Here is a 23,778-nt window from a genome sequence, read left to right as displayed (position 1 = left end):
CCTCCTCATAACTGACTTCAACAAAGTCGTCTTCCCCAGTATGGGAAAGAGACTTTGTCACATAGACGTTGTCCCATGCTCCCTTATTCAAAAACACGCTAGCAACACACTCGTTAAGTGAAGTTTACGTGCAGTAGCTCTGTTTCCTTCTTTACTGGACTACTCGTTTGCTTTTAGCTTGAAAGCTACGTCATGTGCCTTTCTTTTTGCAATTTGCATGATGAGTATATGTCTACGCTAATAAAACTTGTGCACAAGCTAAGAAGTTGCAGCCTTCCTCGGCGCATATATTCCACCGGTGTAAATCTTACCTTTTGTACTCGAGCGCCGCTGGCGGCTGTTAGAAAAATTACATAAATTGGCTGCATCACTGAATAAGCCGCAGGGTTGAAGGTTTGGGAAAAAAGTAGCGGTTTATAGTCCGGAATTTACGGTACTTCAGAACTACAAAAAATACTACTACAATATCATAAAATACTAAAAATGTCACTGAAATAGAGCAAGGTACTTCAGACATACTATTACAGAACAACCACTACTACAATAATATTATAAAAAATATAACAGAAGCACCACTACAGTAATATTACAAAATACTACAGAAATACTACAAAAGTAATATTACAAAAAAAAAACTGCAGTAATGCGCCAGAAATAGTACAGTAACACTGTGATACCAAAGTACTACTACAAAAATATTACAACAAAAATACCACAAAATTACTCTGGAAATACTCCATAAATACTACTTCTTCTCTCTTACCAGTTGCTGCTAGATCTCATTAGATTTATAGTTGTGTCTATCGTGACAGAAAGTAGATGAGGAAATGCTAGCACACTTTGAATGAATACTTCATTATCAGAAAAGAAAATGTAGGTCACCCAACCATAATAACATTTCCTAGTTGGAAAGTTGCTGTGCCTTCCTTGTATCGACTGTCTAGCGGATTTCCATGGAGAAAATTAATCTACATGCAATTACTAGAGCAAGTGCAGCACATTTCAACAGCTTAGAGTAGGGGTAGGAAAACTACGGCCCAGGGCCACGGGTAGCCTGTTTGGCTTTTTCATCCGGCTCTCCAAACGAAAATGAAGTTCTAGCGGCACGGCAAACGAGAGTTTAGTAACCCCTGTTGGGAGTTTTCCACTGGGGAACAAAGATTATGGCTGTGACTTGATTTCAGCACAGTAAACATCGATGTTTTGTATTATTAGAAATGCTACGTACTCAACAAGACACTGTGTTTTATCGACAAACGCGTTCTAGAAAGTGAAGGCGTGCTGTGACCTTATCAAACTGTGATAAACTGAAAATGGAAGACGAAACTCTAAATAACGGGCTATTGAGGGATAAGGTATTTATTTGCTGGTCTTTTGCGGCTACAGAGAGAAAAAAATGGTGTGATGATTATTTTTGCAAGCTTGACTTCAGAGCAGGGGTCGGAAACCTACAGCCTGCGGGCCACATGCAGCCCAGCGGCTTTCTCAATCCGGCCGGCAAAATATAAATAGTAAAGATATGATAAGACAAAATGGTAAACAAAGTACTATTAATAAAAAGCTTAGCTTTTTTGGATGCCAGTTTTGTCTTTTTGTGTGTCTACTACAGAAATACCACTACAGATATACTAGTACAGAAATACATTCACAGTACTACTACTAAAATACTACAAAACTAATACAAAACAATTTTAGCACATATAACAGAGACCCAATAAAAATTCTGCAGAAAAAGTACAAAAATACATCTACAATAATACTATAATACAGAAATGCTACAAAAAGATTACTACAAAAATGACACAAAAAGACTACTACAGAAACGCTACAAAACGACTACGACAGAAACACTATTAAAAAATGACAGAAACGCTACAAAAAGATTACAATAGAAATGCTACAAAAAGACTACAAAAAATAGAAAAATACTGCAGAAATCCGAATATCCTAAGATGGAAATACTACAACACAACAAGAGTAACACTACTAAACTGAATATCACATTTAGTGCCTAAAACAGGGACCCAACATATTATTTTGATTTAATTGTGAGTGTTTTAAACCCAATTTGATGAGACTAATCTTATTAAAAACAAATATGAAACGAAATACAACATTTGGATGTGTGCATGTATATTTAATCACAAATGAGAAATAATGGATTGATCTCCAGAGTTTTTAACCATATGTGGCCTGCCCATCCAACGGTTTGCCTGCCCCTGCTTTAGACTTAGCATTATGTTGTTCCATCCACTTTCTATTTTTCAAGCTAAGTATTTAAAATGAAACTGACAGTGAGCTTGTCCAATCAAGTAGCACACATCCTACCCAGAGACATATTACTATAAATCAGGGGTCTCAAACTCAATCTACATGAGGGCCACCAGAGCTCGGATCTGGGTGAGGTTGGCCTAATCAGGTTTTCCATTAAAAAGTTGGGTTAAAAACATTGCACTGTTTTAAAATATCATATTTTTAGTTTCATATACAAGATCTAGAAATATAGTAGTTAAATATTACACAATGTTAAGTCAAGTCATGTTTGTTTGTATAGCCCTTAATCACAGGGTTTCTCAAAGGGCTGCACAAACCACAGATTATTGCAAACCACAGAATATTCCCTGATCTAAAACCTACATGAGGGCAAGGAAAAACTCAAAAACTTCAACATGAGGAAATTGAAGAAACCTTGAGAAGGTACCACACATGAGGTAATCCCCCTTCCAGGATGACCAGGCTGCAATGGATGTTGCAATAAAAAATCATACACAGATATCATCAACTGGAAATATAGGTCATTCATAAGCTATAGAATAGAAGTGTGTTTTAAGCTTAGATCTAAACAGTTCCACTGAGGTTGCAGATCAAATCTCAGGGAGAAGAGCATTCCACAACACCGGGGCCCGAATGGGGAACGCTCTTGAACCTGCAGTTCTCTTCTTGGCTCTTGGGATCACTAGTAAACCAGAATTTTCAGAGCAAAGGCTGAAAAATGTCCATTTTACAAAACCACAAACATTTTAAATATCCATCCATCCATCCATTATTTGCACTGCTCATCCCCAGTAGGATCAAAGAGGTGCTGGAGCCCATCCCAGCTATCTTGGGGCAGTGGGCATGGGACATCCTGAACTTGTTGCCAGCCAGTCGCAGGGCAAACAGAGACAGACAACTCACTCGCTCATTCACACCTAGGGACAATTTTGGGGTGAACCGGTTTCTAGATTGTGAACGGTGGGATGGAAACCTCACCCCAGATTGTTTTAAAGCCGATAATGACTGACAATTAAAACGGAATGGTTGGCATTACTGTAATTGAATATCCAACCCCAACACATGTTATAAACAAGTAGCATCATTCATTATGATTCATACATAGTCATTAATGTTTTAATTCGAATCCCAAACTTCATGTTATCCAACTTTATTGTAATGCCCTGAAGATTTGTAGTCTTTGTGATGATACCTGGGTTCGTCCGAGAACTGTCCATCAGTGGCCGCAGTTATTCCACCCATTCCAAAGGCTCTTTGAACTGGGGTGGAACGAAAATGTCCAGTTTGTTCTGTCTGTGGTATAAAAAAACACACAAACCAAAAGGTGGACAAATGGGAAAACCTGGTGCTTACGAAAAAAAGGCATACAAAGTCTAATAATCCAATAGGGACAAAATTAGGGAGAGTCTTTGAAAAGAAAAAGGGGAAATGTCTTGGGGGTAAGGATGTGTCTTTTGGGTACGTGGACAAACATAAAAAGGGAGAAAAAGAAGAATGGAGTAGTCATTGTGATAGGTTTATTTGCTCTAGAATTGTCTTAAATCTTGAGCTGTTTTTTACCTTTTTAGGGGTGTACCTTTGAACATCTGTATGCCAATGCCAAGAGTGTGGTACTGATCAATGGTACCATTGGAGAGTGGTTTCTAACCACAGTCGGTGCTGAATTCTCTCTACAACTTTATTCAACATCTTCTTGGATCAATTCCGAAGCTCTGGAGCAACATGAAGGTACAGTCAGACACAACATCACTAACCGCCGTTTTGCTGATGATATTGCCAGATTGGCAGGATACGAACACAAACTCAAAGATCTGGTCAATTGCCTGGACAAAGCATTAAGCTAGTATTGGATTGAAAACAGCAGAGAGAAAACCAAAAGTAATGAAGAAGAATCCCCAAGATTATCACCCAAACATTACCATTAACCACAGAGAGCTAGAACCTGTTACCGAATTTAAATATCTTGGAGCTGACATTTCAGAAGAGGGGTCAGAACCAGAAATCATGGCCAAGATAGCTCAAACCACAGCTACACTTGCCAGACTGAAACCCATCTGGAGGGACAAAAACAAAGCAGTCGAATCAAAGATCAGACTCATGCAAGTGCTGGTTACTTCCATCTTCCTCTATGCTTGTGAGACATGGACTCTCACAGCAAAACTGGAAAAAAAATCCAGGACATGGAGAAGCGATGATACATGAAACTTATAGGCAACAGCTACTTAGCCCATGCGACAAACGAAATGGTGCGCAACACCATCAGAGAGCACATTGAACCCTATGAAGAACTCATCTGTGCGCAAACGGAAACTTCAGTGGTATTATCACGTCACAAGATCATCAACACTGGCCAGGATCATTCTCCAGGGCACAGTCCAAGGGGGCAGTAGGAGAAGGAATGGACTGGTGCCAACTTTGCCACGCCCCAAAAACAGGCCAGGTACCGTCAAAAGTGTAGAAAGCTGTCCAGAATTGCGTCCTCATTTTCGCTACGACCAACCATGCAGTTAGCGGATCCATGAATCGTGAAGGCTGTGTCTATCATACTGTTACAGAACTATTGATACAAAGCACATTCTTCAATTTTACAATACAAAACCCCTAAAATAATATGATTAGCGCTTTGGGAAGACCTATTCACACCAAACATTATGCACATGTTCCTCTGGCATTGTAATATACTGGGTCATCCTGATTGACTTTGCCCCATGGAAGGTGTTCCCTTTCAACAGATATGACTTCACCATTGTCCGCTGGTCAGAAGAGCAGAAAAAGCAGTGACAAAGCCTTTCTGGAGGCAAGATCACACGAAATTAAATGTGACAGCCCCAGTTGGTGAGCCCCAAATGAGAACAGTCTGGCTTCATTTTTTCTTAATAGAATTTAAACTGAGCTTTCAGAAAAAGCTAAAACATCTTCAGTGGGCCGTTTTCTTTAATTGAGTCAAATTATTCATTCATTTTTCAGCCAAAAGGTTGAGGGGGCCCTTCCCAGCAGATTTTGGGCAGGGAACAGCCTGGACTGGCTGCCAGCCAATCGCAGAGCACAAAAAGACAGCTAACCATACAAATTCTCACTCATACTAAAGGAGAACTTACACTTGCCAATTTACCAAACATGCATGTTTTGGGGATCTGGGAGGAAACTGGGGGTCCCGAAAAAGGACTACAATTTTAGGTGGACTCAAATGCATGGAAGCATGACCAGAGGCTGGGATGCTCAAAAAAAAATAAAAGTTTAATTTTAAAACACAGGAACAAAGTAAGAAACAAAAGTTTGAAATGACAACTAAAGTCTCTAAGCTAGAAACAAAATCAAACATCATGAACTAGGATGGAACTGAAAGTTTAACAATAGTTGGCACCATCGCTTTGGTGTGTTACCGTCCTGATCATCACATATTCTAGTGACACTCCTATAATTCTATTTAAAAGTCCCGTACTCTTCCAAAATTGAAAAATAATGAAATAATTTTTTAGTTCAGTCAAGTCATTTCTATTTGTATAGCCCTTAATCATCAGAATTCTCAAAGAGCTGTCCAGACTACAGACTATCATTCCACCATCCCCTGATCTAAAACCTACCTGAGGGCAAGAAAAAACTGAAAACCACAGCATGTGGATAACTAAGAAACCTTGAGATCACACATGAGGTAATCCCCCTTCCAGGATGACCAGGATGCAATGGATGTCGCAAGGGCATCAACAAAAAATACACAGACATCATCAACATGAGCAATCCTTCCTGTGACATTTCTTTAATTCCTTCTTCCGCCAGCCCCTTCTTCTGTAATTTCCGCATTCCATTATTACATGCTCAACTGATTCTTCCTTCTGACACTCTTCACACAATCCAGTGTTGTTTTAACGTATTGTTCAAGGCACTGTGTCCAATCCTTACTCCTGACTTAACAGTCACCACTCTTGTTTTTGCCACAAACCCCTGCTGACCTAACATTTTGTTGCCAGTATCGTCAGCAAACCTGACAATTGTTTGCGTTAGGTGGTTCAGGCAACAGTCGAATTGTAGAGGTTGAACTGGAGAGATCTCAAACAACAACTCAAGTTTGTAATATACTTTAATGATTTCATATTTTATTTCTAATTTTACTGATTGTTAATGCAGCCTCCATTGCAGCCTGGTCATCCTGGAAGCGGGATTAACTCATGCGCGGTCCTTCAAGGTTTCTTCATGTTCCTCATGCTGAGGTTTCTGAGTTTATCCTTGCCCTCATGTAGGTTTTAGATCAGGGGATGGTGTCATAATAGTCTGTAATCTGTAATAGTATGTGGTCGGTCAGCCTTTTGACACTCCTTGTGATTAAGGGCTGTACAAATAAACATGACTTGACTTTACCTTTTTTTATACTGTGGAACCTCGGATCTCGACCATAATCCGTTCCAGAACCCTGTTCGAAAACCGATTTGTTCGATCACCGAAATCATTTTTCCCATTAAAAATAATGCAAATCGTTTTAATCCGTTCCAACACCCTGAATGTTTACCTTGAATGTTTAACGTAAACATAAAGCTAACCCAGGCTAATCGTACATTCGCGTTATCGTAATCTTCAGTACGAACGATTACGCTGACTTGAACGTGTAAAAATAAAAAAATCAGGTCGTTTACAAGTCATTTAGCACCCGGGTCTCCACAACAAGCGGTGAGCGGTTCATTGGAAAGGGGGCTGCGTCCCAACACCCTGAATGTTGGGCTCCGTTCCAACACCCTGAATGTTTTGAATGTTTAACGTAAACATGAAGCCAACCCAGGCTAATCGTACGTCCGCGTTATCGTAATCTTCTGTACGAAAGATTACGCTAACATGAACGTGTAAAAATCCTGGAAGGGGGATACCACATGTGCGGTCCCTTGTCAAGGTTTCTTCATTTTCCTCATGTTGAGGTTTTTTGAGTTTTTCCTTGCCCTCATGTTGGTTCCAGAGCAGGGGATGGTGTAATAATAGTCTGAAAAATAGTCTGTGTCATATAGTCCGTGCAATATAGTCTGTGTAATAACCTGTGAAGCCCTTTGAGACTCTTTGTGATTAAGGGCTATACAAATAAAAATGACTTGACTTGAAAAGGGTAGAGAAAAAAATTATGCATAGGATTTCTTACTTTTGTGGTGGTCAGTAGAAGGCGCAGGTGGACGGTGGGGTATTCCCTAGCAAGACCAGACACTCGCACACCTCCTTCATATTTTGCTATTATTTCTTTCTTAAATGCAATACAGTGGAACCTCGGTTCTCGACCATAATCCGTTCCAGAACCCTGTTCGAAAACCGATTTGTTCGATCACGAAATCATTTTTCCCATTAAAAATAATGTAAATCGTTTTAATCCGTTACAGCACCCTGAATGTTTGCCTTAAATGTTTAACATAAACATAAAGCTAACCCAGGCTAATCATACGTTCGCGTTATCGTAATCTTCCGTACGAAAGATTCCCCTAACATGAACGCGTAAAAAAAAAAAATCAGGTCGTTTACAAGTCATTTAGCACTCGGGTCTCCACAACAAGTGGTGAGCGTTTCAACACCCTCAATGTTGGGCTCCGTTCCAACACCCTGAATGTTTAACGTAAACTTAAAGCTAACCTAGGCTAATTGTACGTTCGCGTTATTGTAATCTTATGAACAGGATTTTTTACCTTTGTGGTGGTCAGCAGAAGGCGCTCGCACACCTCCTTTAAATTTGGCTATTATTTCTTTCTTAAATGCAATAGTTGTACGCACTACTTTTCTTTTTTCACCTGTAGTAACTTTGCTGCTTGCACTAACTTTCTTCGGAGGCATAATGGGGGGGCTAAAACACCCGTACGCCGCTCAGCATCGCAGTCACGCATTACCGGTGTTGGAACGCCGATTTTTTGACCGAACAGCGAAGCAAGAATTTCTCGAAATTTTTGGTCGGACTGCGATTTGTTCGAACTGAGAGGCGTTCGAAAACCGAGGTTCCACTGTACTATGTTTCCATTTCACCCAGTGTGTCATGCATAGGGAGGATTCACTGTATTACTTTACAGTACATAAAGTAATTAGTTGGGGGCTTCTGTCTTCCAAAGAACGCACATTATTCATAAGTTTGAAAATACAGGCTGCACATTTTTCTGAACTGTGTGAAATGGAGGTGAGTGGCCTTCCTGTAATTAGCATTAATCATTGAATAGGGAAGCAAATTGCTTATGACGATATTATCGACCGTTTTGCATTAAGGAAAGCCAGAAAGGTCAGGTTTTAGCTTGGTTTCTTTTTATTAAACAACTCCATTTCCTCTAGTGTGTTTTCAAATGTGTGTAATCTGCTGTATGAATATATGTCAGTTTTATAATATTGTATCTGTCACTGTTGCCATGGCGCCCAAATGGCCCCACCCGTGTGGTGCCAGCCGCAGCTCATTGACAGATTGGCTTCCTTTCTATTTAAGCTCAGTGCTCTCACTCACCCTTTGTCAGTCCCTCAAAGAGCCTCTGCATGTGTGTTTAGACTCTGTCCGGTTTCCTGTTAGTGTTTCCTGTCCGGTATTGGTCCCGTTTATTTTGTCCTGTTTAATATCGATCTCCAGTTTTGTTCCCGTCTAATTTGTCCAGTTTAATTTGGATATCCAGTTTTGATATCAAACCTGTCTGTCCCGTCCTGTCCGATATCTGCTCGAGTGATTGGTATGGAGATCGTCGGCCTCTGGCTTCCTGTTGTTCCACAAAAGACTGCTGCCTTAAGTTTTCCGCCCAACGATCGCCGAATCACTGGCGTTTGGGTTAACGTGCATGCCTTAAGTTTTCCGCCCAACGATCGCCGAATCACTGGCGTTTGGGTTAACGTGCATAACTGCCCCATTTCCCGTAAATTAAAAGCTTGTGTGAGAAACGTCACGCATTTGGGTTTTCCTCCTGTTCCGGTTCTTGACAGTATCATAGTTCTCTTCCAAGTTTTAGATTAATATTTGCCATTATATACATGTAATGTATTTATATTTATTATTTAAGCATTTAAAAAATATATTTGCCATTTTTATGTATATAGTGTATTTGTATTTATTCTTTAGGTATTTTTGACAAATGTTTGGCACTTTTATGTATATATTTTACTTATATTTCTTTATTTGAGCGTTCATGCAATTGACAAATATATCTGCTCCTTTTATTCATGTTAAATATATGTTTAGGCAATTTTTGAGCAGGGAAAGGGGGTTGCTCGGGGGTGATCTCACCCAGGGAGTGATTTAGTGTAGAACTGTCACCGATTTTACCATTTTTGATAGAGAGGCCGGAAAAAAATATCTTAACTCAAAGGTTTTTTTCAAATCTTTTTATTCATGATAATATTAACATATACAATTAAGAATAAATCCACATGATGATTTCACTGCTTCTATAGAAAAGTAAGCATAATTGTAAATGTGTAAACCTTTTGTTTAGGACTAAAAAAGACATAATGTTATTCTGCACAATATGATTGGTGATGGATGAAATTAATCCCATTTTCTTTTGCTTCTTGCACCATAAAATTTGGTGATCATATCCTAAATATCATATAAATCTCGGGACGGCGTTATTTTGTCAGAAACTCGGCAGGGACACTGTAAATTTAAAGGCATATTCTCACATTTGTGCCAAAGTCATCTTTTTAATTACAAGTGTATATTAAGATATGGGCGGCACGGCAGTTGGGTGGTTAGTGCGCAGCCCCACAGTGCACAGGTTTAGGGTTCAAGTCCATCCACTGCAGCCTCCCCCTGGGGAGTTTGCATGTTCTCCCCGTGCTTGCGCTGGTTTCCTCCGGGCACTCCAATTTCCTCCCACATTTCAAAAACGTGAATGTCAGGTTAATTGGCCGGTCCAAATTGTCCCTAGGTGTGAGTGAGTTGTCTGTCTTTGTGTACCCTGCGACTGGCTGGCAACTGGTTCGGGGTTTCCCCTACCCACAGCCTGAAGATAGCTTGGATGGGCTCCAGCACCCCTGCGACCCTACTGAGTATAAGCGGTGCAGAAGATGGATGGATGGAATGGATGTTAAGATATGATCCTGCATAGAATTCTGACAAATGCACTCCATGTAAGTCTGTACTATGAGGCGCTAAATAATGCTAAATCCCTTTAAAAAGGTTGGCACACATAAGACACCCTTTTTGGGGTTTGTCATTTTTTGTTTGGGCAACGGCTAAGAGGATTTATGAACATGGAATTACTTCAACCCTCTTCCTTTTGCATTTTAGTTAAAGGGCTTAAATGGCCCACATGATTATGGTTAATCTATTTAATCTAGAAGTTCAGTCCTCTAATCATTATAGATATGACCCCTTGACCATTGTCCAGTCATTTTTAGTGTTTCAGCATTCGAAAAAATATTAAGGTTTCTAATTTAAAAATGAACTTTTTGACAGAAAATACACATTTATACAACACTCCTTCGAGATAATCTATATTAGGACAAACAATTGTGTGAATTAAATTCATGTGAGAATATGCCCAGAGCCTTCACATCGATTGAATCCATAGGAGGTTTAGTAATGACTAAATGGTGCCGTCTCCTTCAACTCATGGTACCCTCGATGGTTTGGCTCTGTGAAAAGACAGAGAGTTTGTTAGAATGACTACAAATCCATCTGTTTCACATCCACTCAGACACATAGGCCAATTATCGGGCGCTTTTTAATTTTCTTGCGCATTTGACATCTGGCAATGGCAAACAATTTTATTCTATTTCAAAGGTGACTGTGGATGGATAAAACAGAGGAATACAGATTAGAACAGGGGTCTCAAACTCAATTTATCTGGGGGCCACTGAAGCTAGGGTCTGGGTGAGGTTGGGCTGAATCTGGTTTTCCACAAAAAATAATTCTGAATATCATTTATTAGAATTTCCAAAACAAAATAAGATATAAAAATAAAATAAAACATTAAGAATTAATATGGAACATGAGCCTTACCTAGTGGGAGCTGACACAATTGTCCGCCATCTTGCTGCTCCGGCTACCCAACAAAAACAAAAACCTTGCGAAAGGTTGGGCAGCAAAATAAATTAACAATAGCGCCATATGGTTACTTTGAGTCTCTGTAATTTTCATTCTTACTTGTTATTTTTAGCACTCGTTTTTGGTTGAACAACCGAATACTACAACATCTCGTGGTCAAATAGTACTGATAACTTTATTCTGTTTTTTAACATCGGAGATTTCATAGGATGCCGGTTCCTTACTTTGACTAGTAATGCGCACTGTTGTTCATTGTGTTGACTTTAAAATCATTGTTGATATCGGCCAATCATGTTGCTGTTCTTTGAATCCGCATCCTTGAGGGCGGATTTACTTTTGGGATATTTGAACAAAAAGAGGGGAAGGGCGTCAGAGTGGGGAATGGGACTCTCTCATCTGAAGGCTTCTCTTGCTCTTATACTTGAAAGTTCAAAATCCATTGATGTCTTCTCTACTTATTTTAAGTGTCTACTAAACTTAAATCTTAATAAATATGCACTGTCCCTTAATTTTTCTTATTCAGGCCCGGGCTGCGAGTTTGAGACTACTGGACTAGAACAACAATCGATATTTATCGAATGCTTTTTTTGTTTTTTGTTTATTGAGTGGCAGGGTTCACGTAATGATTCTCTGCGCATCCCAAATGATATAAGTGAGAATAGCAGCTAGCAGAATGCGTTTGAGTGTGTAGATCAATGTTACGGTACCAAAACTCATATTCTCCTCCACCATTGGCTTCTGTTCATTGCAGTTGACAATTCTTCCCTGGGCCGCTCCAAGAATAGTCATCAGATCCACAAGGTTGAATTTGCCTTCTTCTTTTGCTTCTTGCACCTCCTCAGCAAACTCCATGGCGGCCTCTTCCTTTTCCTCCATCTCCTTCTGGTTGAGCATTGCGTTCAGTCCTTCTGCTGCTGACGTCTTACCAACCATCGGTGGTGCCAGGGAGCACAAAGCTCGGACCTTCCCGTATGACTTTAGGTGAGCAACATTGGCCCTCAGAAAGAGTAGGATCACATTAAGATCATTCAGGGGACATCCGAGCCTGCGTTTGTTGAGAACATCCAGGGCCGGGAGAACTTCATACACAGAAATGAAGGTGGTGTCCCACACAAAGAGTCGAAGAACACTGAAGAGGACGATTGGTGCCAAGAGGACATAGATAGCGCCGTTCGCCACGCTGATCACCTGGAAGACCAGCTGGCCAATCATTTTGCATTGAACCAGTTCAGGAATCCAGTTCTGATCCCGTAGCATGCCGCTACGCACAAAGCAGCTGAACTCGTCTTGCAGGAAGGCGGACAAATGGAAGTAGGCCAAATATAGACAGGCAGCCGTCATGAAGGTCAGCAGGAGAAAGCCTCGCAGGAAAACCATGCTCACGAGGAAGTAGGAGTTTTCTTTGCATCGCATGTATCTCTCCAGTAGCGGGTATTCAAAGTATCGCTTCCTCTTTGCTCTGCAATTAACAAAAAATAAAAGGAGCACTGTTAAATTAGGACTCTTAGATATTAGATAGAATACTTGAGTTGACTCTCCATGTTGCTTTGAGTGTCCTTGCTTGGTACCTTCCTATCTAAAAGCACTCTTGCATACATTATCAAGTTTGAACCAGTTAAAGCCATTGGGTCACACATTGGCGAGGCAGAGTTTCCCACTAACTAAACTGTATGGGAGTATATGTGCACATTTTTCACAGTTCAATTGAAATCAGTAACGTAAGGCAGAGGTAGTTATTAACAAGTTAATTGACTCAGTTACATTTACTTGACCACATTTGGGAAATGTTGTAGTTCTAGATTTTAAATCACTATTGGTTTTACTTGAGTAGATTTGTGAGAAAGAAAAAGTACTCTTACTCCGCTACACCAGCCTATATCAGGGGTCAGCAACCTTTTTGGTGTGGTGTGCTACTTTCAAATTTCCTTGTAAATCGGTGTGCCACACCAAGATTGATGACTCGCAAAACATTTTTTTAATATCCAACAGAGCTGTCATTTTACACCAGTCCAAATATACAACATGTATAAACATTTTAATCGTATAACTAACCAATTTATCTTCCACTATTCTTGTTCATCAATCAACTAAAAAAATGAATGTGAATAACAAGTGGAAAGGCCTGTAGCCATCCATGAATTCAAATTTTTGCCACAAAAATTAACCAGAATCAACCATTCTAACAATGAACTACAATCAAAAAACAAGTGCTATGGACAGCTACCATACCATTTATCAATGATATCTTGTTGCAGAAAATATCAAAACTTGAAATAACTTCTTTGTGAGTTCCAAAATCCATTGACGTCTTCTCTCATTCTTTTAGACTTTAAACTTATCAGGTTTTTCCATGTTATTTTTTGTAAAACCTTGAAGGTGATCAACACTTAACTAAACGGTTATTGACCCCAACGAAAATATATTTTTTAATATACACTTATAATTACGTGAATGTTAAACAAAAACAGACTTCAAAAAAAAAATCTAAAATGATCAAAGAGTGGACATGTTGATGAGTACGGCATTGAGAAGTATTTCAAATGCACAATGTTCCCCAACTAAAAGTGATCTACTCATGCCAGTTAATTTAAAAAGGTTTTACATAATCCAATTTGAACTTGACCGTAGTACTGTCAAAACACGTATTGATTTCTACCGACTTGTCCCGTTTTTCAATTCCTGCTTCTGTTAAAAGTTCGGTAGGTCAAATCTCACTGTGGCCCCGTGCACAAAATGAGGTCAATAAAGATTTGCTTGAATGAGAAGTTGACTGGCTGGTGCAAATTCTTATTAAAAATCTTCAAAAATGAACTGGAGCCGTTAATTGGGAGTCATTCTGGCACGCTTGATTGGACAAAAATCCCACGGACAGGAAGTCTTCGGCAAAACTGTTTTTTTAATGCCAAGGGGAAACCGACTTATTTTATTCCAGGGATGTCAAACTCAGTTTGGCTCGGCTAAATTCGGACTTTCTGTTCTGAAGTGGGCCGGATCGGAAACAAAATGTCCACATTTTTAGCTGTATTTCAGGATTACTCTCTACCATTCAGCATGCATTAGTAACTTACCCTACATATTATAACCCCGGATGACAAGGGATCGTTTCTAAACACATTAATTCACAAATAATTAGGGGGAAAAAAATCATGTTTGGCATTGAATCCGTTAACTGGTTTATTTTAACGATCAAGTGAATGGAGTTTTACACCTGAACCAATTCACCACGCTATACAAACTCAACACTACCCTCCAGTGGTCAGAGAGTGTATTGGGCTCGCATTTATTAAAAATAATCACAACTTATGATAGAAATGATCTACATCTGGCTGGCCAAACAAAAAAGTTCCAAAAATATTTATGCAATCGTAATTAGAGTATCACTAATAAAAATCTATCGGGTGCCAACTTTTGACCCATTGTCCTTTTGGATACACAACAGCTGGGCATGTTTTCTATAAATACAACAAAAATAACACTACAGAAATTATTTAAAAAAAAAATGACTACAATATTGCTACACAACTAAATATCAAATTGAGTGCATGAAAACAGGAACCCTATATATTATTTTGCTTTCATTCTGAAAAGAAGAAAACACTATAGAAATACTACTAGACTAATAATATAAGACAAAAATACAACCACATGAATAGCACAACAGAAATAGTACTAAAATAAAACTACAGTAACATTACAAAAATACTTTGTAAATACTACAAGAGTACTACTATTAAAACACTTCAAAATATATATCTACAAAAAGACTAAAAAAATACCACTTTAGTAATAATATAATACAAAACTACTACAGAAATATTACGACAACAATTCTACAATAACAACTACATAATTATTACAGAAATACTTTTAAAAAATGCTACTATGGACATACTTCAAAAATACTTTGAAAGAAATACTTAAAAATACCACTGCAGTAATACTTTAATTTAAAATACTACTACAGAAATATTACGACAGAAATCCCACAATAGTACTACTACAAAAATATCAAAGACATACTTAAAAAGTACTACTATGAAAATAATACAAAAATACCACAATGGAAATACTACAAAAATGCTCCTATGGAGATACTTCAAAAATATAACTGCAGTAATACTATAATAGAAAAATACTACTACCGAAATATTATGACAGAAATACCACAACAATACTACCACAGAAATATTGCAACCGAAATACAACAAAAACAAAATACAGTAATATTAGAAAAATACTGCGATCGAACTACTACAGACAGACTACAAAATTCCACTATGGAAAGACATCTCCATAAATACAGTAATACTACAAAAATATTAAAAATATCGACCATGGAAATGCTACAAAAATACAACTACAGTAACACTACAAAACTAAATATCACATTTAGTGCTTTAAACAGGGACCGAATATCGTGTTTTACTTCAATTGTGAGCGTTTCAAAACCAATTTGTTGAGAGTAATCTTATTGAAACATATACAAAGAAATATGACATGTAGACGTCTGCATGTATATTTTTTTATAAATGAAAAAAAATGGATTGGATTGGATCTTCATGCTTTTGTTCGGAATTTTCTCAACGGAATAAAATGTATTTGTCCAAGACTGGTGATTCCATACTTTTTGCTAGGGGGTGTATTTTCATAAGTTAGCACAGGGGCTAGGTGACAATGTCCTACCTCTGCAGCTCTGCCTGAAACGTTAATGGATTTTGGGTATTGTGACGCATATCCAGGATGCATTGAGCCAATCGGATGGAGCGGTTGTACGATTTGTCCAGTTCGTCAATTATGAAGAGAAGTTCGGAACCCAGCGAAGGAACAACAAGTTGACGCCAGATCAGAGCCGGCAAATACATTAACACGGCCATGGCCAGGAGAGAATACGGGAACATCTGGAGACACATAAGGGAAACAAAATATCAAAGATGGCAACCCTGTTTTTTTCTTCCAATACAGCAATACCTGTTTTTAGCGGCGAGAACGTTCCCAAAAGGATACAAAGTCAGAATACAGTACAATATGCGATGCCATTGGACGCTCCAAGAGTTTTACCAGGCAACCCAATGGATATGGGTGAATCACGGCGTGCTCTTAGTGTCGCTTTCCCGCTCTGTAAACAGTCTACTGTATGGTACCGCTACAACAAGGGATTACTGTATAGAACATGGGTGTAAAACAGGCGGCCCGCAGGCCGGTTTAAGCCCGCTAAGGGATTGAATCCGGCCCGCGAGACAACGCCGGGGGAAGCGCAAGAGAAAAATGATATTCAGGTTGAAATATGTCCACTTGATGTTGTCAAAGCCAGGTGCCTCTCACAAACGCTGTACTTCTCTGTCCCTCTCTCTCTCTCTCTCTCTCTCAACATCAGTTGCTCTCTCTTTCGTCTTCTCTCTCTTGTCCTCTGTTTTGCTCTCTTTTTTACTTGTATCTCTCATCCTCTCTCTCCCTCTCGCTTTCATTCTCTCCTCTCTTTCTCCCTCCCTCTGAAACACTCTGTCCCTTTCGTAATATGTCTTTCTGGTTTTGTCTTTCTCTTTCTCTGTCTATTTCTCTCTCTTTCTATGTCCCTCCCATCCTCTAGCTCAGTCTCTCTTTTTGTCTTTCTTCCCATCTCGCGCCATCTTTTCTCGCTTTCTGTCACTGTTGCTATTCTTTCTTTCTTCCTATTTATTTCTCTCTCTCTCTTGCTTTCCCCTCCTCTCCTTTTCTCTTTCTATTTCTCTTTGGATTTCTTTCTCTCTCACTCTTTCTGTCCCCCTCTCTCACTATTTTTTTAATCACTTTTATTTCTCCCAATCTCTCTCTCTCTTTTCTCTAAATCGTTCTCGCTTTCTCTCTTTCTTTGTCCCAACCTCTCATTTTTCTCTCCCTCTCTTTCTCTTATTTCTTTCTCTCTCTTTTTCTTTCTCTCGAATATACTAGCCCATGAAAGAATTTTTGTTCTATCGTGTGGCCCCCGAATTAGTGCCCCTGGCAGCCGTTAGAAAAAAATCCAAAAATTAGCCGCATCGTTGCATAAGTCGCAGGGTTGAAAGCTCGGAAAAAAGGTCGCGGCTTATAGTCCGAATATTACGGTAATTCAATGGACAGATGATCATCGATCTAGATCAGTGGTAGCGAAACTACGAAAAGTATACGACGATACAACAAAGGATTACTGTACGTCTCACAAAAAAGAGCCAATGCTTCCACAAGAAAATATTTGACCCCACGTTTGTCTCCATGTAAAATATCGTTCTACTTACTTTGTGTACCCAAAGTGATCGCTCCTCAAAATTGCCATTGCTATCGAACTCGTGATGCATGAGCGAGTCCCAGCAATACGTGTCAACATAGCTAGCCTGCTTGACTGTGAAATTGCTAGGGGGAAAACAGCTGATCTGTGGCCCTGCAGTACAAAAAGAAGAAAAAGGACAACATATGCATTAATCTGCTGATATAATCAGATTTTGATCTTACATCAAAGAAATAGATTTCAAGCGAGACTTTATCACTAACACCAAACGATACAACGACATATTTTGATACACTACATACTATGTCCATCCGTTAACAATTAAATGTCAGGGGCAACAATTTTTACCCGATGCAATTCCTTTACGAATACATATACATCATATGCATTATTATAACATTTTTTTTTACATCAATTATATATCATTATAATATATACCTGGTAATTTGTATATTTTTCACATATTTATTTTTACGTTTTTTTGGGGTCATTTTCAATGAAGTACTCCAGTCACCCCTGGTCAGTCCGTCAGCGAACCTCTGCTTACACAAGGCAAGCACTTTGACTCCGGCTCCCGTCGGTGCCGTTCTCATCCATATACAACTCGCACATACCTTCCGACATTTTCCTGCCCTGTTTCTCCCCTGCCTGAGACCTGTTGCCGACCTGTTTCTGGACCCGTTTCTGCCCTGCTCTTCTGTCCTGACCATCGACCTGTTTTGCCCGGTTTTCTGCCGGATACCTGTTGCCGACCTCTTTTCTGGACTCAACTACCACCCATGCTCTCCTGTCCCGGCTACCGACCAGCTTTCCTGCCACCCACGACTATCCCCGCTCGACACAGGAGTTCCAGCCTTCAGCTACCCGTATCTGATGATCATCGGATTGTGGAAGCAAGCACTGCTCTCTTTTTCAATAAAACTGAGTTAAACGAACGCTATTGCGTCCTGTTTCTGGCTAGTGACACCGATCCTGTGAGCGGCTTGCTTCCCTCGTCCTGCGAGCACCGGATCGCTGGCGTTTGTTTTTCTCTTTTTCTCAATAAACTTGTGAGTAAACGTTACGCATCTGGGTCCTACTCCTGTTATGGTTCTGACAGTATCGAGAGTGACTGGCGCATTGGGTATAAATAGGAGGGGACTCAATCAGGCAACCAGGAGCAGCTGGCGAGCAGGCACAGGTGAGTGCAATGAGTAATCATGACACCCATACCTGTCAAGCTCAGTCAATTACTCCCCTTATTAATGATTAGAATTCCTCTTATTAAGTGATAAGAAACGTTACAAACACCATGCATCACCTATTTACTCACATCAAGTTAGCCTATGTAGAATCTTTACCAAGACCTCATACAGATATTAAAAATACGATGTTAGCCATTCTATTATAGAGCCCTCTTAAGCTGAAGTCATCAGTATGAGTTTGACTAGAGTGAAGGAAGATTTGTATGTTGAGATGAGTTTTTAGAGTCACAATTTCCAAAAACAACTTACCCAATTGATGTGTATACAAATCACAATTTTAAGGAACTTATTACTTTTTTTATAAATTCCCAGAGGAACCAGGCTTTTTAAAAAACACCGTAGGAGTCATTAAAAGAACTGACTGGACTGAGGACATCATTCGGAATGTCCACGTTTGTGTTGCTCATTTCATATCTGGTAAGCTATCGTGGCTATTTAGTTTGGATTTACTTAGATAAACGCCCAACTTTTTAGTAGGTAAAGTAAGAAAAATGACAGGGAATTGTAAGTGTTTGCTACCAAAGCCTACCACAGACTGTAAGTTTGCTACTATTTGTGCTAGATAGTAGTGTACATGAATTGGTTATCTGAGCCACTATTTTCTTCCATTTAACTTGCTGGCATAAAAATGTATCTTACTTTTAACTTTTCTTGATTTTGACCACTGAAATAACGTGGCTATCTTTCCTCTTGCTCATACTTTGTGCTTATTTGTTACTGTCTACAATCTATGATTTTCTTCTATCAAACTGCTGGTATAAACTGAAATGAGTTTTCGCAGTTCTGCCTTAACAATGCTAGCAAATCTTAGCAACGTCGCACCTGTATACAAACACCAAAACGGGTTTATATACTGCACCCTTAATCGAACCCCACAAAACTGTTTAGACAAAATCAAACATTGTATTCTGTCAAGAACCAGAACAGGATCAGGACCCAAACGGGTGATGTTCTCACACAAGCCTTTTATTTTACGGGAAATGGGGAGTCATGCACGTTAGGCAGCGGTCTGGCATGGAAAGACGGGAAGCCAGAGACCGACGAGATCGTTTCAAATTGCCTGAGTTGATATCGGACAGATGGGATTGATACCGGACAGGACAGGACAGACAGGATGGATAATAAATCAGGATATCGAAAATAAACAGGAGAAACTAGACGGGAACGAAAACTGGAGAAAATAATAAACGGGACAAAAATAGACAGAAACAAAACTGGAAACCAAAATTAAACAGGACAAAATAAACGGGAACAATACCAGACAGGAAAAACCAACAGGAACAGGACCGTGTCGAAACCCACGTCTTGCGGGGCAGAAGTTCGTTGACGGGCTGACAATATAAGAGAGAGCGCACTGAGCTTAAAAAGACAGAAAGCCAATCTGTTAATGAGCTGTAGCTGGCGCCGCACGGGCGGGGCCAATTGGGCGCCATGGCAACCGTGACAGTGTTCACCTTTAATTAATGTAACTACATCCAAAATATAAATACATATTATATATAATGATACATTTTCTTGGGTCTTAATTGCTATATAAACCTAAAGCACAGTTCTCAAACTTGTGGCCCACAGATTTTTAGCGGCCCTCAAGGCAATAGTTTGTGGCCCCTGCCATAATATAAAAGCTTAATGTTCTGCGACCCACGCAAGTTTAATGTGGATGCTTCCGTACGCAAAATGTACCCGCTAAAGTTTGCGATTGATGTTTGTCAGCCCTGCAATATGATTGGCTAGCTACTTCCTGGTTTGACTCATTGTGGTGCGTACACATCGAAGACTATACGTTTCAACAAATTTGCTGATTCAGTTAATCATTTTTTGTGCAAACTGATCGCAAAATGTTTGATTCATATTGAAATGTGGAGCGAGGGGTTGGCGCGTCGTGGAAGGAGAAAGTCAAAGCTGTTGAACTGTAGCTTGAATGGCATGGGAAGCATCTTCCATGTAACTTTCGCTGAGTTTCTGCCTTTGAGTTTCAGCATTTTGGGACCCCTGAGTTAAAGCAATACAGCAGTTTTCAAAGTGTGTCTTCTCCACCTTGTACTTAGTTGACTTTAGCTCAACCACATTTAAAGTACACCCATCTGTCATTTGACGTCTACTCCAGCCTTAAATAGAAACTTGGGAGTTGAGCCCCACCTACATTGACCAAGCTTTGCAAACACAGGGCTTCTGTTTTCACATCTGCCCAGTCTCTATTTAAATTTTAGGATGTGAGCTTTGAAAAATAGCACATAGTCTAGGTACCTCTTAATTGGAATTTGGTTACTTTAAAAATGTAATCTGTAAAAAGTTACCAGTTACATGTTGAAAAATGCAATCAGTAACGTAAACCGAATTAAAGTAATGTACATTAAGTACTATTAATTGATTTCAGATTCCAATATCAAATATGCTAATAAGAGATAAAATAAACTACATAAAAATATCATGACTACCACTGTGAATCACCTGTGCCCGCTCATTTTGAGCCAACTGCCGCGGGTTCTAACTGGCACCCTGTCAGTATTTGTCCGGTCAATCCCCTGTTTTCAGTCCGTCTGCGAATCTCCGTGTATACTAGGCAAGCCTCTTTCGACCCCGACCCCTGCCTGTCCCGTTTTTGCTCCAGTTTGTCTCCGGCTACAACCCGTTTTGATCCCGATCACGTCTGCTCTCCCGTCCTGGCTTACGACCCCTTTTTGTCCCCGACTACGTCTACTCTCCCGTTCTGGCTTACGACTCGTTTCCGACTCCGACTACGTCTTGCTGACAATAAATACAATAACAACATTCTGTTGAGGTTAAATTAATAATGTAACATTAAAAAAGAAATAGATACCAACAGAAAAGTGCTCACATTTTAACCGTGTAGTGTATTGAGCAAAATACAACTTTCTCTTTCACGCGGCAGACAAGATATGCTCTATTTTGCTTTACACTAGAGCACATTTAGAACCTAATATTGTTTCAAACACACAAAGTGTTCCCTTTTTTAATCTTCCCGAAAATCTTTGGATATTTATCATCTTTTCCCTCTCTCCAGTGTCAGTGATTAAAATTATGATGGTCACATTTAGTCTATAAGTGCATTATGTATATGTAAATGTGAGACACATATGAATGAGTGCATGAAGTGAATGAGTACATGCTTGAGAAAATGTTGTGGAAAAGAGCATTCTGAAGTAATTTAAGTTCATGTTACTCCATGTTGGTTGGTTGGTGCGGCATGGCGGCTGGGTGGTCAGGGCACATTCCCACGGTGCGGAGGTTCAGGGTTCAAGTCCAGCTACCGCAGCCTCCTCGTGTGAAGTTTGCATGTTCTGCACCGGTTCCCTCCCACATTCCCCAAAACATCCAAATTGTCCCAAGGTGTGAATGAGCAGGTGTGATGTCCGTCTCTGTGTGCCTTGTTACCAGCTGTCAACCAGTTCAGGGTGCCCCCTGCCCACTGCCTGACGATAGCTAGGATGGGCTCCAGCACCCCCGCGACCCTACTAAGGATAAGCGGTGCAGATAGTGGATGGATGGATGGATGGATGGTTAGTTGGTTGGTTGGAAAGTGGAATAAGAAAGCTTGATAAGGTTGATAAAATGGTTGGATTGCTTTTTTTCCTGTCCACTTTTTACCAGGAGGAAGTCGCCTAACTCTTCCAAAAGTAAGTTAAACTTAACATTATTTATCTTTATAGTCAAGTCAGGTTAATTGTATACCCCCTAATCATGAGTCTCAAAGGGCTTCACAGACCACAGAATATCAACGCCTAATGTGCAGCTTTGTCTTTCAGTATGCTTTATTCAGTAAGCTTTATCATTCAGCCTGCTTTGTAAAGTTATAGTGCATATTATTTTATTAAACGTTTGTTTTTCAGTTTCAAAAAGATACGGGTTAGTTGTACAAGCCTTAAACATACTCATATAAACCTTAAACATACATTCCATACAAAATATATCACTGAGGCAACTTACGAACAAATACAACTTCAGAATCTTGTTCGGAAGTAGGGAAGCGTCCGTACTTTATTTTAAAAAAAATAAAAAAACAAAAAACTAATACAGAGCTTTTTTTATTTAATCTAGCAACGATAAGTCAAGTTAATTTTCCTCATTTTAAAAACTCTTTTCTACCCACACTAAGAAAAGGACTTAAGTGAGCTAAACTATCAAACACCTACAACATAACATATTATTGTAAATATGAACAGACTTATGTTCCAAGAATAACAAGGTCAAATACTACATTAGAACATTAAAAACAAATACACCTAAATAGGCTATATGTCTTCTCACCGGGGACAGATATTTCTAGCAGTGCACTTGCAAATAATGACAGATGAGCAGATAAGCCAAGAGACCAAATCTAATGGAAAAAAAAAATCAGGATTATATCTTACCGAGGGACACCTCCCGGGCGAAAGCCATAGTGACCAGCAGCAGAGGAAGGCCCACAGAAACAAATTTGATGACTCGGTCCAAAGGAAGCTCAAGTTCCAGATGACTGATCCGGTTGAGAGAAGCGCTTTCTGGCAAAAGCGCATCGTACAACATGGCCTTCGCCGCTTCCTTGGCAATAGACATTTTCATCACCTACACGTAAAAATAGCCGTTAGATTGATGTCTATGATCATCAAAAGTTACTTTTTTGAAAAACTCCCAGAGACGAATGACCCGAAATTCTGCATGCTCAAATTTAAAAAACAAACTCAATTATATCTTATTAAAAGCTGCATCAGACTATTTTATTCTAGAGAAAAAACTCAATTTACAAACATGAAACAATCGTAAGGTCAATCCAAAGTGCAACATATTGGCTTTCAGAAAACACAGAAAAAAAAAACATCGCAATTGTCAGTAAAGGTTACTTTTATAGAGCAAGTGTAGGGAAATAAATATGGAGTCACTCCATTCCGAGGAAAACAAATATGGAATTCGTGCCTTTCGAGCAGAAAATAAGGGCACACCACGTCAATTTCCTGAGTGAAGGCTTGCCCAAGACTGGTGATTCCATACTTTAGGGGTTGTATTTGTTAGTCTGACTGTCCACCCAAGAAAAGGGGGAATAAGTC

The 23,778-nt window shown here is 39.5% G+C and overlaps 1 protein-coding gene across 1 annotated transcript; it reads right to left on the bottom strand.

The window, feature by feature from the left end:
• Positions 1–9,823: 9,823 nt before the first annotated feature.
• On the bottom strand, positions 9,824–23,290 carry panx3 (pannexin 3). Its single transcript, XM_088321302.1, has 5 exons — positions 23,107–23,290; positions 17,500–17,642; positions 15,932–16,146; positions 11,956–12,707; positions 9,824–10,836 (listed from the first exon to the last, which is right to left on the bottom strand). The coding sequence occupies exons 1-5, from the start codon at positions 23,288–23,290 to the stop codon at positions 10,778–10,780; spliced, it is 1,353 nt and encodes a 450-aa protein (XP_088177428.1). The 3' UTR covers positions 9,824–10,777.
• Between the last annotated feature and the right edge of the window lie 488 nt (positions 23,291–23,778).

The sequence above is a fragment of the Urocampus carinirostris genome, chromosome 17 (genome assembly GCF_059441175.1).
Source record: "Urocampus carinirostris isolate Australia breed hairy pipefish chromosome 17, RoL_Ucar_1.0, whole genome shotgun sequence".
Lineage (NCBI taxonomy): Eukaryota > Metazoa > Chordata > Actinopteri > Syngnathiformes > Syngnathidae > Urocampus > Urocampus carinirostris.
The sequence above is the reverse complement of the archived record's forward strand: the minus strand, read 5'-3'. Positions and strand labels throughout refer to the sequence as shown.

What these genes read in the sequence shown, in the direction of transcription:
- panx3 (XM_088321302.1), bottom strand. Translation starts at nt 23,290, where the DNA reads ATGTCTATTGCCAAGGAAGCGGCGAAGGCCATGTTGTACGATGCGCTT. An exon ending in GATCACTTTGGGTACACAAA is followed by an intron (nt 16,147 to 17,499) that starts GTAAGTAGAACG and finishes ATGTGTCTCCAG; the next exon opens with ATGTTCCCGTATTCTCTCCT. An exon ending in TTTCAGGCAGAGCTGCAGAG is followed by an intron (nt 12,708 to 15,931) that starts GTAGGACATTGT and finishes TGTTAATTGCAG; the next exon opens with AGCAAAGAGGAAGCGATACT.